Consider the following 16,332-nt stretch of genomic DNA (forward strand, 5'->3'; position numbering starts at 1 on the left):
ACACCCACTTACCTGCAGTCACAGAGCTTAGGCTGGTAATAATGAATGTATACAGAATGTCAGGCAGGTACATCCAGTGGCAGAGCTTAGGCTGGTAGTGATGGCTGTATGTACAATATTGGGGCTGTCATAGTATATAGAATGTCAGGTAGGTACATGCACTTACCTCCAGTAGCAGAGCTTAGGCTGGCAGCAATGAATGTATGTACAATGTTGGGGCATGTACAGTATATATAATGTCAGGTAGGTACAACCACTTACCTCCAGTCGCAGAGCTTAGGCTGGAAATAATGAATGTATATACAATGTCAGGTAGGTACATCCAGTGTCAGAGCTTAGGCTGGTAGTGATGTATGTACAATGTTGGGGCTGTCATTGAGGCATGTACAGAATATATATATATATAGGATGTCAGGTAGGTACACCCACTTACCTCCTGTGTCAGAGCTTATATATATAGGATGTGAGGTAGGTGCTCCCACTTACCTCCAGTCGCAAAGTTTGGGTTGCCCCCCACACTGCAGGCCGCAGCGGACACAGAGGTTGCAGAGCGGTAGGTTGCCCCGCACCCAGTGGTGGCCCCGGGCCCCTTCGCTCCTCCCCAGGCCCTCCTTACACGTGAAGCGGCGGCTGGCCTTCCACACACACGGGTGATCGGCGCACAGGCCGCAGCACAGGCAGTACCCCCCCTGCAGGATGTGTAGGCCGCACACCGAGCAGTAGGTAGGTCTCCCGAACAGGTCGGTCTCCTTCCAGGTGTGTTTCCCGGCCCCGGACAGACCCCTCCGCCCCGCCCTCCGTACACTGCACCACAGCGTGATCAGCACCGGCAGCAGTACCGCTATCACCGTCCACACCGCCAGATGCAGCCCGGCCCCCTCCTCCTCCTCCATGTCCTCCGCCGCCGCCGCCGGTACACCGCCGCATCCCACTGACAGCTCCGGAGGACGTAACCAAGGCGACCGGAGGACGCAGCGCTGATGACGTCACCTGAGGGTCCTTCCAAAACACAGCGATGGAGAGAGGAGAGCGAGCGCCCTCTGCTGGCCGGCTATGTGTACTGCCATGCAACTGTCCATCTACAGAGGGGAAAATAATGATTTGATCTCCTGTAGATTTTGTAAGTTTGGCCACTTACAGAGAAATGAAGGGTCTATCATTTTTTATCATTGGTGTATTTTAAATGATAGAGACAGAATATCAACTAAGAATCCAGAAAAAAAACCATAATGCAAATGTTATAAATGGAGTTGCAGTTCCTCTCCCCCGGCCACCCGCGATCGTTTACCGAGAGATGCAGAACAGCGATCTGCCTATGTAAACAAAGCAGATAAGCCAGTCTTACAGCGGAGAAGATAGAGATTTTGTGTTTCTGCTAAGTAGAGCAATCCCCACACAGTTTGTAAGCACTCCCTAGGCACACAGTTAGCCCTTTGATCGCCCCTGATCTTAACGTCTTTTTAGCCAGGGTCATTAGTACAGTAACAGTGCATATTTTTAGCACTGATCACTGTATTAATGCCACTGCCTCCCAAAAAGTGTCAAAAGTGTCAGTTAGGTGTACGCTTTATCTGCCGCAATGTCGACGCAATAACTAGTAAAAAATAAAAAATAAAATAAAAATTCCATAAACCTATCCCATAGTTTGTAGATGCGATAACTTTTGTGCAGACCAATCAATATACTATTATTGTTTTTTTACCAAAAATATTTAGCAGAATATTGGCCTAAATTGGTGAAGAAATTCGATTTTTCAAAATATTTTTATTGCATGTGTTTTTATAGCAGAAAGTAAAAAAAATTTTTTTTTCAAAATTGTCGCTCATTTTATGTGTTCATGTTTATGTCAATTTAACAGTGTCTGTTGAGTATCACTTACTCCCTGCGCTATAGCAATATGAGGGCTACAGTGCGGGCTTACTATGCCGCCCGTGAGGCCCTCTTATGATGTCCTCCGTGAACTTGCTGCCGTATACCCCCTGTGGTGTGCGGACAGTGTGCTCTGTGATCACTGAGTCCTTTGGACTCAGCTGATCACAGATCAGGGTAAAGGGCCAATGACAGTGGCCCTTTACCACATGATCAGCTTTATCCAATGACAGCGTATCACAATGTAAACAGATGCCGGTTATTGGCTTTATTTTCCTCTAGCTAACAGGAGAGGAGAGGAGAAGAGAGCCAATAATCGGCTTCTGTTAAAGAGACATCTACACTTATTATCAGTGCAATCTCACCAGTGCTCCAATCAGTACCCACCAGTGCTGCCAATCAATGCTCATCAATGCCTCCTCATCAGTGTCACCTATCAGTGCCTTTCAGTGCTGCCTACCAGTGCCCATTAGTACTGCCTATCAGTGCTCTTCAGTGCCACATATCAGTACCCATCAGTGCCACCTATCAGTACCTATCAGTGCTGCCTATCAGTGCCACCTATCAGTGTCCTTGAGTTCCACCTTTCTGTGCCCATTAGTACCACCTATCAGTGCCCTTCATAGTCGCCTATCAGTACCCATCAGTGCTGCCAATCAGTGCTCATCAGTGTCACCTATCAGTGCTGCCAGTGCCTACCAGTGCCCATTAGTGTTGCCTATCAGTGCCACCTTCCAGTGCCCATTAGTACCACCTATCTGTGCCCTTCAGTGTCACCTATCAGTGCCCATCAGCGCAGCCTCATCAGTGCCTCCCTATTAGTGCCCACTAGTGCCACCTCATTAGTGCACATCAGTACTGTCTCATCAGTACCCGTCAGTGCAGGAGAAAAATGACCTGTTTACAAAATTTCATAATTTTTTTTTTTTCAAGATTTTTGGTATTTTTTCATTTGTTTAGCAAAAAATAAAAACTGCAGTGGTGATTAAATACCACCAAAAGAAATCTCTATTTGTGTGAAAAAAAATGATAAAAATGTCATATGGGTGCAGCGTTGCATGACCGCGCAATTGTCATTCAAAGTGCAACAGCGCTGAAAGCTGAAAATTGACCTGGGCAAGAAGGGGGTAAAAGTGCTCGGTAGGCAAACGGTTAAAGAAAATAATGTTTTTTGGCTGCTGTTGGGTACTAAAAAAAAAAAATCTGCACATCAATGTGCATTAAAAAAAAAAAAAAAAAAAGATATCACTGCATGTCAACTCGCCAGCAATGTGCGCTTAATGCAACAAAACGTGGTGTAAATCCACCCTGAAATAAAGCTGGTTATCTTTTGTGCCATTTACTGATAAATGTACCATCAGTGTGAATTTGCAAAGGTGACATTATTTGAATTCCAGTAACAGGACTCCAAAGTTCTATATTTTCTTTACTCCTTCTACTTGCAGTTCTGGGAGGGGGAGCCACTCATAAATTCTTGGACTGGTCACATCCCTATGTGGATTCTGAGCCTTCGCACACTGTAGAGTCTGCAGTGCAAAAAAAAAAAAATCCAGTTTTTGCTGACGTTGGGACCTTAAGAGGTCTGTTTCTTCCTAAGTAGTCTTCATTTTTGAAACGGCAAGCGGACAGGAGAGTCAAAATGAAGATTTCGGTAGCCTTGATCCTTCTCGTGGTGCTTCTGGCAGTTTTCACTGGTAAGCACCAATCACAATATTGACGTAAAACTGCAGAGATTCCTAGGTTTACTTATAGTATAACAATTATTGGTAGCAAATTATATTATTTTTTATAACTTTACTTTATGTCTAAAAATGATTGTTAGCAAATTCAGTTTATTCTTTGTTATTGGCTATACATTAATGAGTTGGCTTCTTAAAGTAGCGCGGGTGATAGAGCAACCAATCAGATGTCATCATTCTTCAATCAGAACAATGAAAGATAACTAGTGTCTGGTTGCTGTGGATTGATTAAGCTGACCACACGCAAGTAGAATGTTCCAAAATTGTAGTTTTTGGAACATTCATTTGATTTTCTATATGGATATATATATATATATATATATATAGAGAGAGAGAGAGAGAGAGAGAGAGAGAGAGAGAGATATAGAGATATATATATAGAGATATATATATATATATATATATATACACATGTATACAATATACATACATACACACTTCATACACATATATACAACAAACATACACATGCATACAATATACATACACATATATACAACAAACTTACACACTGCATACACATATATACAACAAACATACACATGCATACAACATACATACACACTGCATACACATACATATAAATGCATAGACATGTATACAACATACATAAACATGCATACAACATACATACATTGTAAATACACAAACACCTCTCTGCTGGCATCTTTAGTTTTACTGCACAGTGGGGGTTATTTACGAAAAGGAAACTCCACTTTGCACTACAAGTGCAAACTACAAGTGCAAAGTGCACTTGAAATTGCACTGAAAGTGCACTTGGAAGTAAAGTCGCTTTAGATCCGAGGGGGACATGCAAGGAAAATAAAAAACAGCATTTTAGCTTGTATATGATTGGATAAAAAAAATCAGCAGAGCTTCCCCTCATTTCAGATCTTCCCCTCAGATTTACAGAGACTGCACTTCCAAGTGCACTTTCAGTGCAATTTCAAGTGCAAAGTGGATTTGCCTTTCGTAAATAACCCCCAATGCTCGTCATTGGCTCAAACAAACCAAAATGTGATTCAGTAACTCAGTAAAGGAGAATTTCCAGATCTGCCTTTAATTTTAGAAGATGCATTATTGTATTTTTCCTTATAAAAAAAAAAAGAAATCTGCCAATTTATTCCCATTACAGCAAAGAATATTTATTTTATTGGTGCGTTGTGCATTATTCTGTGCATTATCTTCACATTTGAGTAAATCCTGAAATATGTGTTTTCAATAAAGTGTATTTGATAAATGAGTATTTTATATATTAGTAATTAATAACACGGACCTGAATTGTAGGAGGGAGAGGAGAACACCTTGCATCTTTATAGGCAATGAAGAACGCAGACTCTTGTACATGTGGCATAGTGAAATTTAGATTTACATGCTATTTATTAAAATCCACACTAATCTAGACAATAAAAACAAAAGTTCTACGCAGCAGTTTGTAACAACCAATCAGAAATGAATTCCCATTAGCATGCTCACTCTTAGTGGCTGACAACTGATCTTTGATTGGTTGCCACATATTAGTTGGATTTGTTGCGTGTCGAGGGCATTTAATTTTAAATTCAAATACATCCCAGTTTTTAATAATGTTTAGAGTGCCAAATAAAGTAAGCTTAAAGCAGAGGTCTTAGGGCTTCACACCAGGAACCCTACTGCACATGTGTGAAACTCCACTCTTCTCTCCTACTGGTGACGTGGTGACGTCAATACCCGCGGCTGAGGCTCCCGGGAGTGGGAACAGGATACCTGTGAAAGACAGGTATCTTGTCCCCCCTCCCCCCAAAAGGTGCCAAATGTGGCACCGGAGGGGGGGGGGAGAAGTACAATGAGAGGAAGTTACACTTTTGGGTGGAACTCCGCTTTAAAAAAGAAACAAAACAGAAAATTCTTGGATGTGTATAGAAGAGTAATTGGTACAAAAGTTCAGCTCACTTGATGGACCCTTAGGAACATTTAATGCTTGAGAGCATTAAATACAGCCAACGCGTTTCAGGGGAAAAGCCTCCTCCTTCCTCAGGGCTTGAACAGTTGATGTTAGTATAATCAAGAATGCACTAAAGGATCCGTTTTAAGGCTTGATGAGGACTAATGTCTCCTGTTGGCAATAAACACAAAATCCACTAGTGTATTCTGTCCTGATTTTATTAACTTTGACTGTTCAAGCCTTGAAGAAGGAGGCTTTTTTTCCTTGAAACAAGTTGGCTGAATTTGATGCTTTTAACCATTAAATGTTCCAAAAGTCCTACAAGTGAGATTATGGGTGTATCCATTGCAACCAAATTTCACGTCTATCTGTCTATCGCTATCATACACACAACAGAGGGTCAAACACACAAGTGGCCTTAGATTGAGTACACATGGGCATTTCGGAATAATTGCTTGGGAACATAAATTTGAAGAGTGACATTCTTTAAATCAGGATCAAAAAAGGGACCAGGAAGAATTTTTTCCCAATGTGCCATGTGATAAGGTTTTTTTTTGTCTTCCTCTGGATTAACTGTGGGTGTAGGGTTCTGTATATGGAGGTTTTCAATTTATTTATAATTTTTTTATTTTATTTGTTGAATAACATGGATTTGTGTCTTTCTTTAACTTATGTATTGTTTGCCTTATAAAAAAAATTAACAGGAGTAATTGTTTAGCAGGCTTCAGCAGGCACTTAGTAGACATTTTTTGCAGTAGCCATTTTAATTTTGGGGATTTTTTTGCTCTACTGGGCAACATTTATCAGGGAGGCAGTGTATACAAACTGTAATTGTATGGATTTTTTTTTTTATATAACAAACATGTTATACTTGCCTGCTCTGTGCAGTGCTTTTGCACAGAGCAGCCCCGATCCTCCTCTTCTCGAGTCCCCGCTGGTGCTCCAGGCCCCTGCCTCCTGCCAAGTGCCCCGACAGCAAGCATCTTGCTAAGGGAGCACCTGAGCAGGCTCACTCCCAAGCCACTGCTCCGTGTGTCCATTTACACATGCAACAGTGCTCGTCCCCGCCCACCACTCTCTCCTCATTGGCTCACTGACTGTGATTGACAGCGGGAGCCAATGGATCCTGCTGCTGTCTCAGCCATTGGGGAAGATTCCCGGGAGAGTAGCTGCTCTAGTGCACACGGCTGGATCAAGACAAGGCTCAGGTATGTATAATGGGGGGGGCTAGTGGGGGCTGTTGCAAACAAAAGTTTTTTTTACCTTCATGCATAGAATACAGATGATGTCTTTTGAGACGAAACGCGCCGGAACGCTCTGCGGAAGTCACTGTTTTATTCTTATGGGCTTTTTTATCAACCAAAATGTGAGTGTATTTCCTCCTTTTTTTATCAATAAATTACTTCCGATTTAAACGGGATTACCCTATGTGCCTACTTCTTCTTCCTTTTTATAAACTTGTCCCATTGGAGAAACTATCTCTTTCTATTACCTATCCCATTGAGGTCTATTGTTGGAGTCGGTCTTCTGGTTGGAGGTCGTGTCCCTTGTGACAGCCCCCCTTGGGTGTTCAGCCCTACAAGCCTGATTGACCCATTGGCTGTACACCCATTTGGGTTCAATCGTTCCGGTAAGCCTTTTGACCATTTGGTGGTGGATCACTTGTCTACAACTTTGGGCACATTTTTCTATGTCACATCGTTATCCAGTTCATGTGTCAGTCATTTTGAACCACATTTTGGATATTTATAATTTATTGTTTGGTTCACCTTTCCAAACGTTAAGGACTTGTATTCCTTTCCTTGGATATTATTGGACACTATTCGCATAAATTCCATTTTTACATTTGTTGTAATGACCTTTAGTATATCAATTTTATTTTAGGTTAATTGCTCTTGTACATTTTAGTGTATACTTTTATATCCATAAACTGTTTGTATTACTTTGAGTTTATTCTCAGATCGTTTTCTGTGTACTTTTTTTATATGTACACAATTTTTTTTTTTTCAGTTCATTTTGAGAATTAATTTGAGTGCTGCACTTATCTTCCACATGCATAGAATACATGAAAGTAAAAAACCTCGAGCCTTTGCAACCACTTTCAATTTTGGTCTGAGAGTTTCTTGCACCAGAAAAGTCAATCTTTCATCTTATGCGAATGTTATGCCCTGTACACACGGTCGGACTTTCCGACGGAAAATGTGCAATCAGATCATGTTGTCGGAAAATCCGACCGTGCGTGGGCTCCATCTGACTTTTTCCGTCGGATTTTCCGACGCACAAAGTTTAAGAGCAGGATCTAAAATTTTCCGACAACAAAATCCGATCGCATAAATTCGTGTGTAGACAATTCCGACGGACAAAGTCCCGTGCATGCTCAGAATAAATGATAAGATGAAAGATATTGGCTACTGGCCCGTTTATAGTCCCGACGTACGTGTTTGACGTCACCTCGTTCAGAACGATCGGATTTTCTGACAACTTTGTGCGACCTTGTGTATGCAAGACAAGTTTGGGCCAAAATCCGTCAGAAAAAATCCGATGGATGTTGTGGTCGGGATGTCCGACCGTGTGTACGGGGCATTAAATGCAGAACATCAAGTCATCGAATGTACTGAGAATTTTTCGTACGAACGTTTGTTTGAAAATCGACTTGTGTATGGTCACAGCTTAAATGCCTTCTACATGTGATCCTTCTCAGACTTGTGCTTCCGAAGGAGGATTAAAAAATGCCCTTGTGTACTTTAGCCATATTCAGTAAGGTGGTGCCAAAAGCCATCATAAAATACAAAGGGGGGGGGTTTACTAAAATTGGTGCACACAGAACCTGGGGCAGCTCTGCATAGTAACCAATCAGCTTCTAGGTTTAATTGTCAAAGCTTAATTGAAGAAGCTGAAGTTAGAAGCTGATTGGTTACTGTGCACAGCGGCACCAGATTCTGTGTGCCCCACTTTTAGTATATCTCCCCCCAGAGCGTTGCGTCCCATAAACGACCAAATAAATGCTCCTTGACTGTAGCTGTATACGCTCAGAAATAAACTGCTTCTTCTTCTCTAACCCATCTTGAAGGTAGCAGCAGCTTGTTAAGCAGACTGAGCATTCCACTCATATCTTCTGGACGCTCTGTTCCCAGGAGGATGCTACTTTTCTGAAAGAGGACTTTTGTCCATTCATTTTTCAGCAGCCTTAAGTCAACATCCCTGGAAAAACAAGCCTTCTCCTGTTGGTGCGCTGAATCCCAATGTATGGGACAGGTCCCTGAAAGATTCAATAAGTGAATCTTGATACATTTCCTAGATGATACAAGGAAAGCAAAATATATTTAGAAATGTTAATGGCGTGAGAAAATATTTATATATATATATATATTTGACAAAATATTTATAATATAATATATTATAAAAAAATATTATAATATATTATACTATAATGTTATACTATATTATAATATAATATAATGTTATAATATACTGTAAAAATATTATAATATAATGGTATAATATATTGTAAAAAAAATAATAATATAATATTACAATATTTTATTTTATAAATAACTTTATAAAGCATCATTTATAAAGCGAACAAGTCATGCAAGAATATGAGTTTTCAGTCTTAAAGTGGTTGTAGATTTTTCACCTTAATGCATTATGTGAAGTGAATGGAGTTCAGGCCACGCATGCGCCAAGGATGAGGAGCTAAGCTTTGCTGTGCAGTGCTGGCTTCCTAAAAGAAAATAATATTTGGAACCCGGGTTTTGTAGTTCTCAGTTACTTAGGATGCATGCACCTGGAGGAGCTGTACTCTCCCACAGACATAGCTCCCAATTGTCCCTGATTTCGAGAGACTGTCCCTGATTTGGAGCAATGTCCTTATGTCCCTCATTCCTCTTCATTTGTCCCTCACTTTGGTCTGATCTATATAGTTGTATATAAAATGCACTTTTTATCTATCAAAAAGTGTTTTCCAGCACTAAACCTTTCATCTGATTTCTAAACTGCTGCATTTGTAAATTCCAAAAGCCAATATAAAGGAATAGTAGTGGTAACAAAAAACAAAACAAAAAAAAAGCACTCGTGGGTTTAACAAATCTTGTTTTTTTTTGTACAATTCTCCTTTAAGGGGGTGTGACAGGGGGTGTGTCCTATGCCTGCATACTATTTCTGATAGGTGTCCCTCATTCCCATCTCAGAAAGTTGGGAGGTATGCCATAGACAGCTTAATAAGCTTGAGCCGAATACAGACTTGCTGTAGGAATCCTCCTGGTAATAGGGAATGCTTTTCTGAAAGAAGACTTTTGTCCATTCATACCCAGCAGACCAGATGTAATATTACTGAAGTACAGTACACACTCCTAGACACCATATTCACTTATTTCATTATTGTAAATGGCTTGCTATGAAATAAAGGGCAGGCAAGGCATAGGTGGGACATCTTGTCTGTGTGCCCCGTAAAAAGCTACTACACTATTCCAGACAGGTGGAGGGGATGCGACTTTTCCAGGGTTCATCTAGATCAGTTTCTCAACCTTTTTTAACCTCGTGAAAGTATGCAAAATCTAGAGGCACCTTAGTGTAACGAGGTCCCCGTCACATCTTCAGCCCCCCTTTTCCCAACAGTGCCCTCAGTCTCCCCTCCCTTTTTACAGATTCCTCCCCCGTCCTTGGTCTCTTCCTTCCATATCAGAATTCTTAGCACCCCCCAACCTTCACATCAGATTCCCCCCCCTTCAAATCAGAGTCCTTAGCCCCCCATCAAATCAGAGTCCTCAGCCCCCCCTTTCCCATTAAAGTCCTCCACTCCCCCCCCCCCCCCATCAGAGCCCTCAGGCCTTCCCTTTCTCATCAAAGTCCTCAGTCCCCTGTCATTTTCCCATCAGACCCTTTTGTCCCTCTTCCCTTTCACAGATTCCTCTGGAGGCATCTCAGTCTAAAATGGGGTCTGAGTCTTCAGCCCCTCCTCCCTAGAGTCCACCACCCCCCACCCCCATCAGAGCCCTCAGTCCCTCCCTTTACATCAAAGTCCTCCATTCCCCCTCCTTTTCCCATCAGAACTTTCAGTCTCTCCTCCCTTTCACAGATTCCTCTTGAGGCACCTTAGTCTAAAATGGGGTCCCTTATCACATCTGAGTCTTCAGCCCCCCCATCCTATCAGAGTCCTCAGTCCCCCCTCCCTTTCACAGATTCTTCTGCCAACCACATCAGAATCCTCAGTCTCTTCCTTGCACATCAGAATTCTTAGCACCCCCAGCCCCACCTTGACATCAGATTTCTCCCCATTCCCACCATCTTTACAGTTAGTCTTTAGTACCCCCCCCCCCTTTCAAATCAGAGTCCCTCTCTTTCCCATTAGATTCCTCCACCCCTCCACCCAGCATCAGAGCCCTCAGCCCCTCCCTTTATCATGAAAATCCTCCATCCCCCCCTCCTTTTCCCATCAGAACTTTTAGTCCCGCCTCCCTTTCACAGATTCCTCTTGAGGCACCTCAGTCTAAAATGGGGTCCTTTGTCACATCTGAATCTTCAGTCCCCCCACCCTTTCACAGATTCCTCCCCATCCACATAAGAGTCCTCAGTCTCTTCCTTGCACATCAGAATCCTTAGCACCCACCACACACACACCTTCACATCACATTTCTCTCCATTTCCCCCCATCTTTACGTTTAGGGTCTTCAGTGCCCCCCCTTTCAAATCAAAGTACTCAGCCCCCCCCCTTTTCCCATCAGAGCCCTCAGTCCTTCCTCCCTTTCACAGATTCCCCCTTCATATCAAAGTCCTCATCCCAACCCTCTTCCCCATTAGAGTCTTCCGTGCCCCCCCATTACATCAGAGTCTTAAGCTCCTCCCCATTCCAATTAGACTAATCATTCCTCCCCCCTCTTTACAATCAGAGTCCTCAGCCCCCCCCCCCCCCAATTCACATCAGTGTCCTCAGTCCCTTCCGCCTCACATCAGAACATACCCCCCCCTTTACATGAGAGTCCTCAGTTCCCCCTCATCCCTTTTCACTACCTCCCAGTCTGTGGCAGCATGGCATTGGACAGGAGGTAGAGCAGGTCTTAGATGGAGGAAGACTCCAGTCTCCTTCTGAATGCTGGGGCCTGCATCATAGAAAAGCAAGACATTGTGTGAAAATCACGTGGCAACCCTGAAAGGCTGCTACAGCACACCAGGCTGGGTACCCCAGTTGAAAAACACTGATCTAGATGACCTATTTAAAACCTGTATAGCTACATAATCATACTGAAAAAAAAAACACATATGTCCATGAAGTCCAACCTCCCAAAAAAAAAATATCAGAAACATGACTAATCTAGAGGAAGTTAAACACCAAATGCCTCTAAAAGCCAGATATTACTTCATAAAAGTAGCAGTGGCACCATCACTGTGCCGCACATACCCTGTTCAGGGAGCAGAGCTGTGGGTGGGGTCCAGCAGCTCCACCCACTGTAGGTTTCCTGCAAAAAAACTACAGGAGGGGGCGGTGTCAAGACCAGTCACCCTGTACAAGAAGAGAGAGCAGCAGTGATCGGTCTTTATTACAATAATGCCACGTACACACGATCGGAATTTTGGTCAGAAAAGGCCTTGATGGTTTTCCCGACGGAATTCCGATGGGATTTTGCTCAAGCTGTCTTGCATACACACGGCACGCCAAATTCCGACCACCAAGAACGCAGTGACGTACAACACGTATGACGGGACTAGAAAAAGGAAGTTCAATAGCCAGTAGCCAATAGCTTCCATCTCAAAGTTGAATCTGAGCATGCGTGAGTTTTTGCATGTCGGAATTGCATACACATGAACGCATTTTCGGATAGGAACTTTTTACGACCGCTCTCAATCTTTTTCTGGACGAAATTCGGCCAGCAAAAGTCAGATGGAGCATACACACAATCGCATTTTCTGACCAAAAGCTCTCATCTGTCTTTTGCTGGCCGAATTTTCGTGTACGCGGCATAAGAGTTTCACACAGGATTACTGCACAGATCTGGAAGAAATACACAAAGCACGCCCATATTTCAGTACAAATACATGACTCTTCACCGGCTGTGTACTGGAGGTCCCTCCCTTGTCACCATTTTTCTCTTTTTGTCAGGAAAACTTGTCAGAAGTGATTCATGTCGATAGCAGAGGAGGGAAGCAGCAGACAGAAATTACACTTTCTCCTAATCGAGACAAAAAAAGTACACACTATAAAGGGATATGCTTTGCTCATATTTCATGACTGAGGTTTGCAACCACTTTAAGGGTTTACTCACACTAGAGTGTATATACCATGCCCAATTACATCTGACCCCATAAGTCCAGTTCGTTTCACTAGTGTGATTGCTGTGTACACTGGCCTGCTTGGTTCAGTTTGACATTGGCTTGGTATACATATGTGTGATTACTAACCATATCCAAACACAGGTCTCCCATGGATCACTGAGCACAATGAGTGAAACTGGGGTACAGTTGGTATAAGGCAATCGTGCTTAGTTGGAGTACACCCTAAGCCCATGGTGCCCAAACCACGGCCCGAGGGTGGAATGTGGCCCCTTGGTATATAATGTGGGGAATTCCGACCTCAGCAATCTGTAGTGGGAACTTTGATTGGGACAATAGCATTGACCTATACTAGCCTAATGTAACATGCTCCCAGTTTTGTACTGTAGCATATCCCCCACCAAATATGCATAGATGCCAACATTTCCCAAGTTTTATTAGGGACACTTTTTTTGCAGAAATCCAGTGTAGATGGACTAGTATGTTAATTATGAGCCGAGCATTAATTTTGTGGGAGTGGCCGACATTTTAATAAGGCAGGCCGTGGCAAAAATGGGCGTGGTTTAAAGTATGCTAAATATTGGGTGTGGCTTAAAGGTGCGTGTGGTTAAACATCTGCCTGTCCATAGGTATATATGGACCTTCCAATCGGGTCCGCCTGAAAAAACTGACGGGCAGACCTAATCAAACCAGCTATGTGAAAGGGGCCTTAGTGATGTTGTCATCAAGGAGTGACTGTGAGAAACTAGGTTTACAACTGCACTGCCCAATTTCTCACAGTCAGGACAGTACTACATGAAAAAAGGAGATATCATCTTTGTCAGCTAACAGCAATTTTTTATTTCAATCTAAAAGTCTAAAAGAAAGAAGTAAATGAGTGATGTTAGTTGACATGTAACATTTGTCTGACTGTGAGAAATTGGCCAGTGCAGGTTTTAACCAAAATTCTCACAGTCCAGTAACTGTTGGATAAAGGATAAACCTTTACCTTAAAGTCCCCCCTGTACCATCAGAACCTTAATTTACCATCAGAATCCCCCTTTACCAACAGTGCAGCCTCATAAGTGCATATCCGTGCAGCCTATCAGTGCCCATCAGTGCAGCCCTTTCAGTGTCGCCTCATCAGTGCAGTATCATCAGTCTCATCAGTGCCCATTAGTGAAGCCTCATCAGTGCAGCCTTATCATTACCCATCAGTGCAGCCTCATCGGTGCCCATCAGTGCAGTCTATCAATGTTGCCTTATGAGTGCAGCCTCATCAGTCTCCTTGGTGCCCATCAGTGAAGCCCCATCAGTACAGTTTCATCAGTGCCCATCAGGGCAGCCTCATCAGTGCCCAGGTCAAGGTTTCTCTACTACCCTGAAAGTCTACTGCCTAGTGAGGAGAAGGACATATCTGGTCCTGGCCAGCCGAGCTCAGCACCTGCGGACTCATCAGTTCTGCCTCTCCACTTGCTCACATGAATGGTCCGCTCTAGGCAGGCTGGTGTGATAACCTTCAGATAGCCACGCCCCTGCTTGCTAGTACCGACCAATCAGAGGAAGTAGGGAGAGGATCATCTGGTGTCAGTGCCAAAAGTCCTGATGTCCATGACGGAGCCTGATTTTCGTGATTTTACCTGGGACAGGCTCAGACCGGGATATTGATCTGATTTCTGGGAATGTCCCAGGAAAATCGGGACTGTTGGCAATTATGAATATGTAGCATATCCACACTCCCTGACCCTCATTTTCTCTATTAGGTCTGCAGTATCTGACAGTCCCCTCATGCATTACATTTATTGAATATTATGTACTTTCCGTTGGTGATGTCGGAGGCCGCATTTAAGGCCCCCCTTGGCTCATAAGTTGACAACCACTGTCCTACATTAACAGTTTTTGGTGGATTTTTTGGACTATTTATTGTGAACCAGTAGTAGGGGTACATCTACTGAATCCATGGGGTACTTCTGTATGTTGAAGTATATTCAGCATAACACAATAGAGCTTTTTAAGTATAAATTGGCACCAAGACCTCAACACAGTGTAGTTCTTTGTTGTGTTAGAACGGAAAAGCAAACCAACTTCCCTTCACATTTTAAGCCCTAATCTTTCTCTCTTTCCTCAGAGATGGGAAAACATTGTCACTAGGAGTTTTGCATGTCAGTATGGCCCTTTAAGTGGAGTTCCACCCACAATTTTATCTATTTTTTTTAAAAGGCACCCGTTCTGCTCTTATTAATCTAATTTTATAAATGATGATGTCAGTAAAACCACTGTTGTATTTCCTTTTTTTTTTCTTCTTTAAACTAACCTTTGTCTTTCCTTTCCTGTGCTTTTCCATCTTGCTTCTGGGCATGTGAAGGCCCACTAGGTCGCTTTTCCGGGATAAGGTGCTGCTGCATACCCAGCATGCACCTCCCAATCTCACGCATGTGCATTACACACAGGGCGCAGCAAAGGGATTCTCTGGTTGCCATTGTGATGCTAAGAGGCGGTGTTCTATCAGAAAGCCGCTGCCCATCAGAATATGCAGCCGAAGTGACGTTGCGTCGTGGCCATCTTGGTACACCCGCAGAATTATGTCCCGTACACACGGTCGGATTTTCCGACGGAAAATGTTCGATGGAACATAGTTCGATGGAGCTTTTTGTTGGAAATTTCGACCGTGTGTAGGCTCCACATTTTCCATCAGAATTTCCGTCACCCAAAATTTGAGATCTGGATCTCAAATTTCCCTTAAACTTACCAAAGTCTTAACCTGGACATAGATGGTAGACGGAGGAACAGATATCTTTGAGACATTGTGACCAGCTTTAATCCTTTACCCAACACTATAAATGATCTTGTAATGTGCAATGAAGTATTGACACAGTGAGGAGGTGGACTGCAGGAAATAGGCCTTTTTGGAGGACTATGGAAAACTGACTGCAGATCAACAACTCCTCCCAACCTGCCCCAAAATCCTCATTTTTTTTCCTCTCCTTTTCCTATCTTATGCTTTCCCATGTCCTCCTCCCTAATTTATTTATGTTATCATTATGGAGAGGAAGCCCATCCCATTCTTCTACCCAATCCATTCCTGACCACCTCTTTTCTCTACAAATCTGTCAACCCACTTGTAGACCGGCCATTAGCAATTTTACTTCTGGCCGACGGCTCGCTTGGGCACCGCTATGTCCCCGTAAGTCGCAACAAACTTCCTGGTTTATAGTGTGCCCCCTGCCTCTCGCACTGTGGTTGGACACAGCACAAGTTCGTCAGCAGGTTTGCAGCCAATGATTTTGGCTGTGAGCCTGCTGATTTATGTGGCCAATCACAGCACAGATCTGTGTGTGTTAGTAAACACAACACAGATCTGGCTGTTTTTTTTTCTCCCCGATTTTCAATTACCGTTCAGAGCTAAAATCAGTAAGAAAAGCCAGCCAGTCTGTAAGTGAGTAAAATCAGCACACATACACTTGTTAGGCACACAGTTAACCCTTTTATTATCCTCCTGATTATCCCTGTCACCCAGCCAGTGCCATTAGTATTGTGACCGTGTTCAGTATTATCACT

At 43.0% G+C, this 16,332-nt stretch overlaps 2 protein-coding genes across 2 annotated transcripts in view; one reads left to right on the forward strand and one right to left on the reverse strand.

Moving 5' to 3' along the window:
• DGKE (diacylglycerol kinase epsilon) overlaps positions 1-1,005 on the reverse strand; it is a 37,931-nt gene extending 36,926 nt beyond the window's left edge. The window contains exon 1 of the mRNA XM_077458929.1: positions 487-1,005. Within this exon, the coding sequence (XP_077315055.1) occupies positions 487-893 (407 nt within the window). The 5' untranslated portion in view covers positions 894-1,005. The remainder of the gene's footprint in view (positions 1-486) is intronic.
• Positions 1,006-3,380: 2,375 nt separating this feature from the next.
• Positions 3,381-16,332, forward strand: part of CUNH17orf67 (chromosome unknown C17orf67 homolog) — a 40,686-nt gene continuing 27,734 nt past the window's right edge. Inside the window, exon 1 of the mRNA XM_077458932.1 lies at positions 3,381-3,563. Coding sequence (XP_077315058.1) covers positions 3,509-3,563 — 55 coding nt within the window. The 5' untranslated portion in view covers positions 3,381-3,508. The remainder of the gene's footprint in view (positions 3,564-16,332) is intronic.

Source organism: Lithobates pipiens, unplaced genomic scaffold (assembly GCF_037356315.1).
Source record: "Lithobates pipiens isolate NorthernLeopardFrog02 unplaced genomic scaffold, aLitPip1_a1.2 Scaffold_28, whole genome shotgun sequence".
Classification (NCBI taxonomy): Eukaryota; Metazoa; Chordata; class Amphibia; order Anura; family Ranidae; genus Lithobates; species Lithobates pipiens.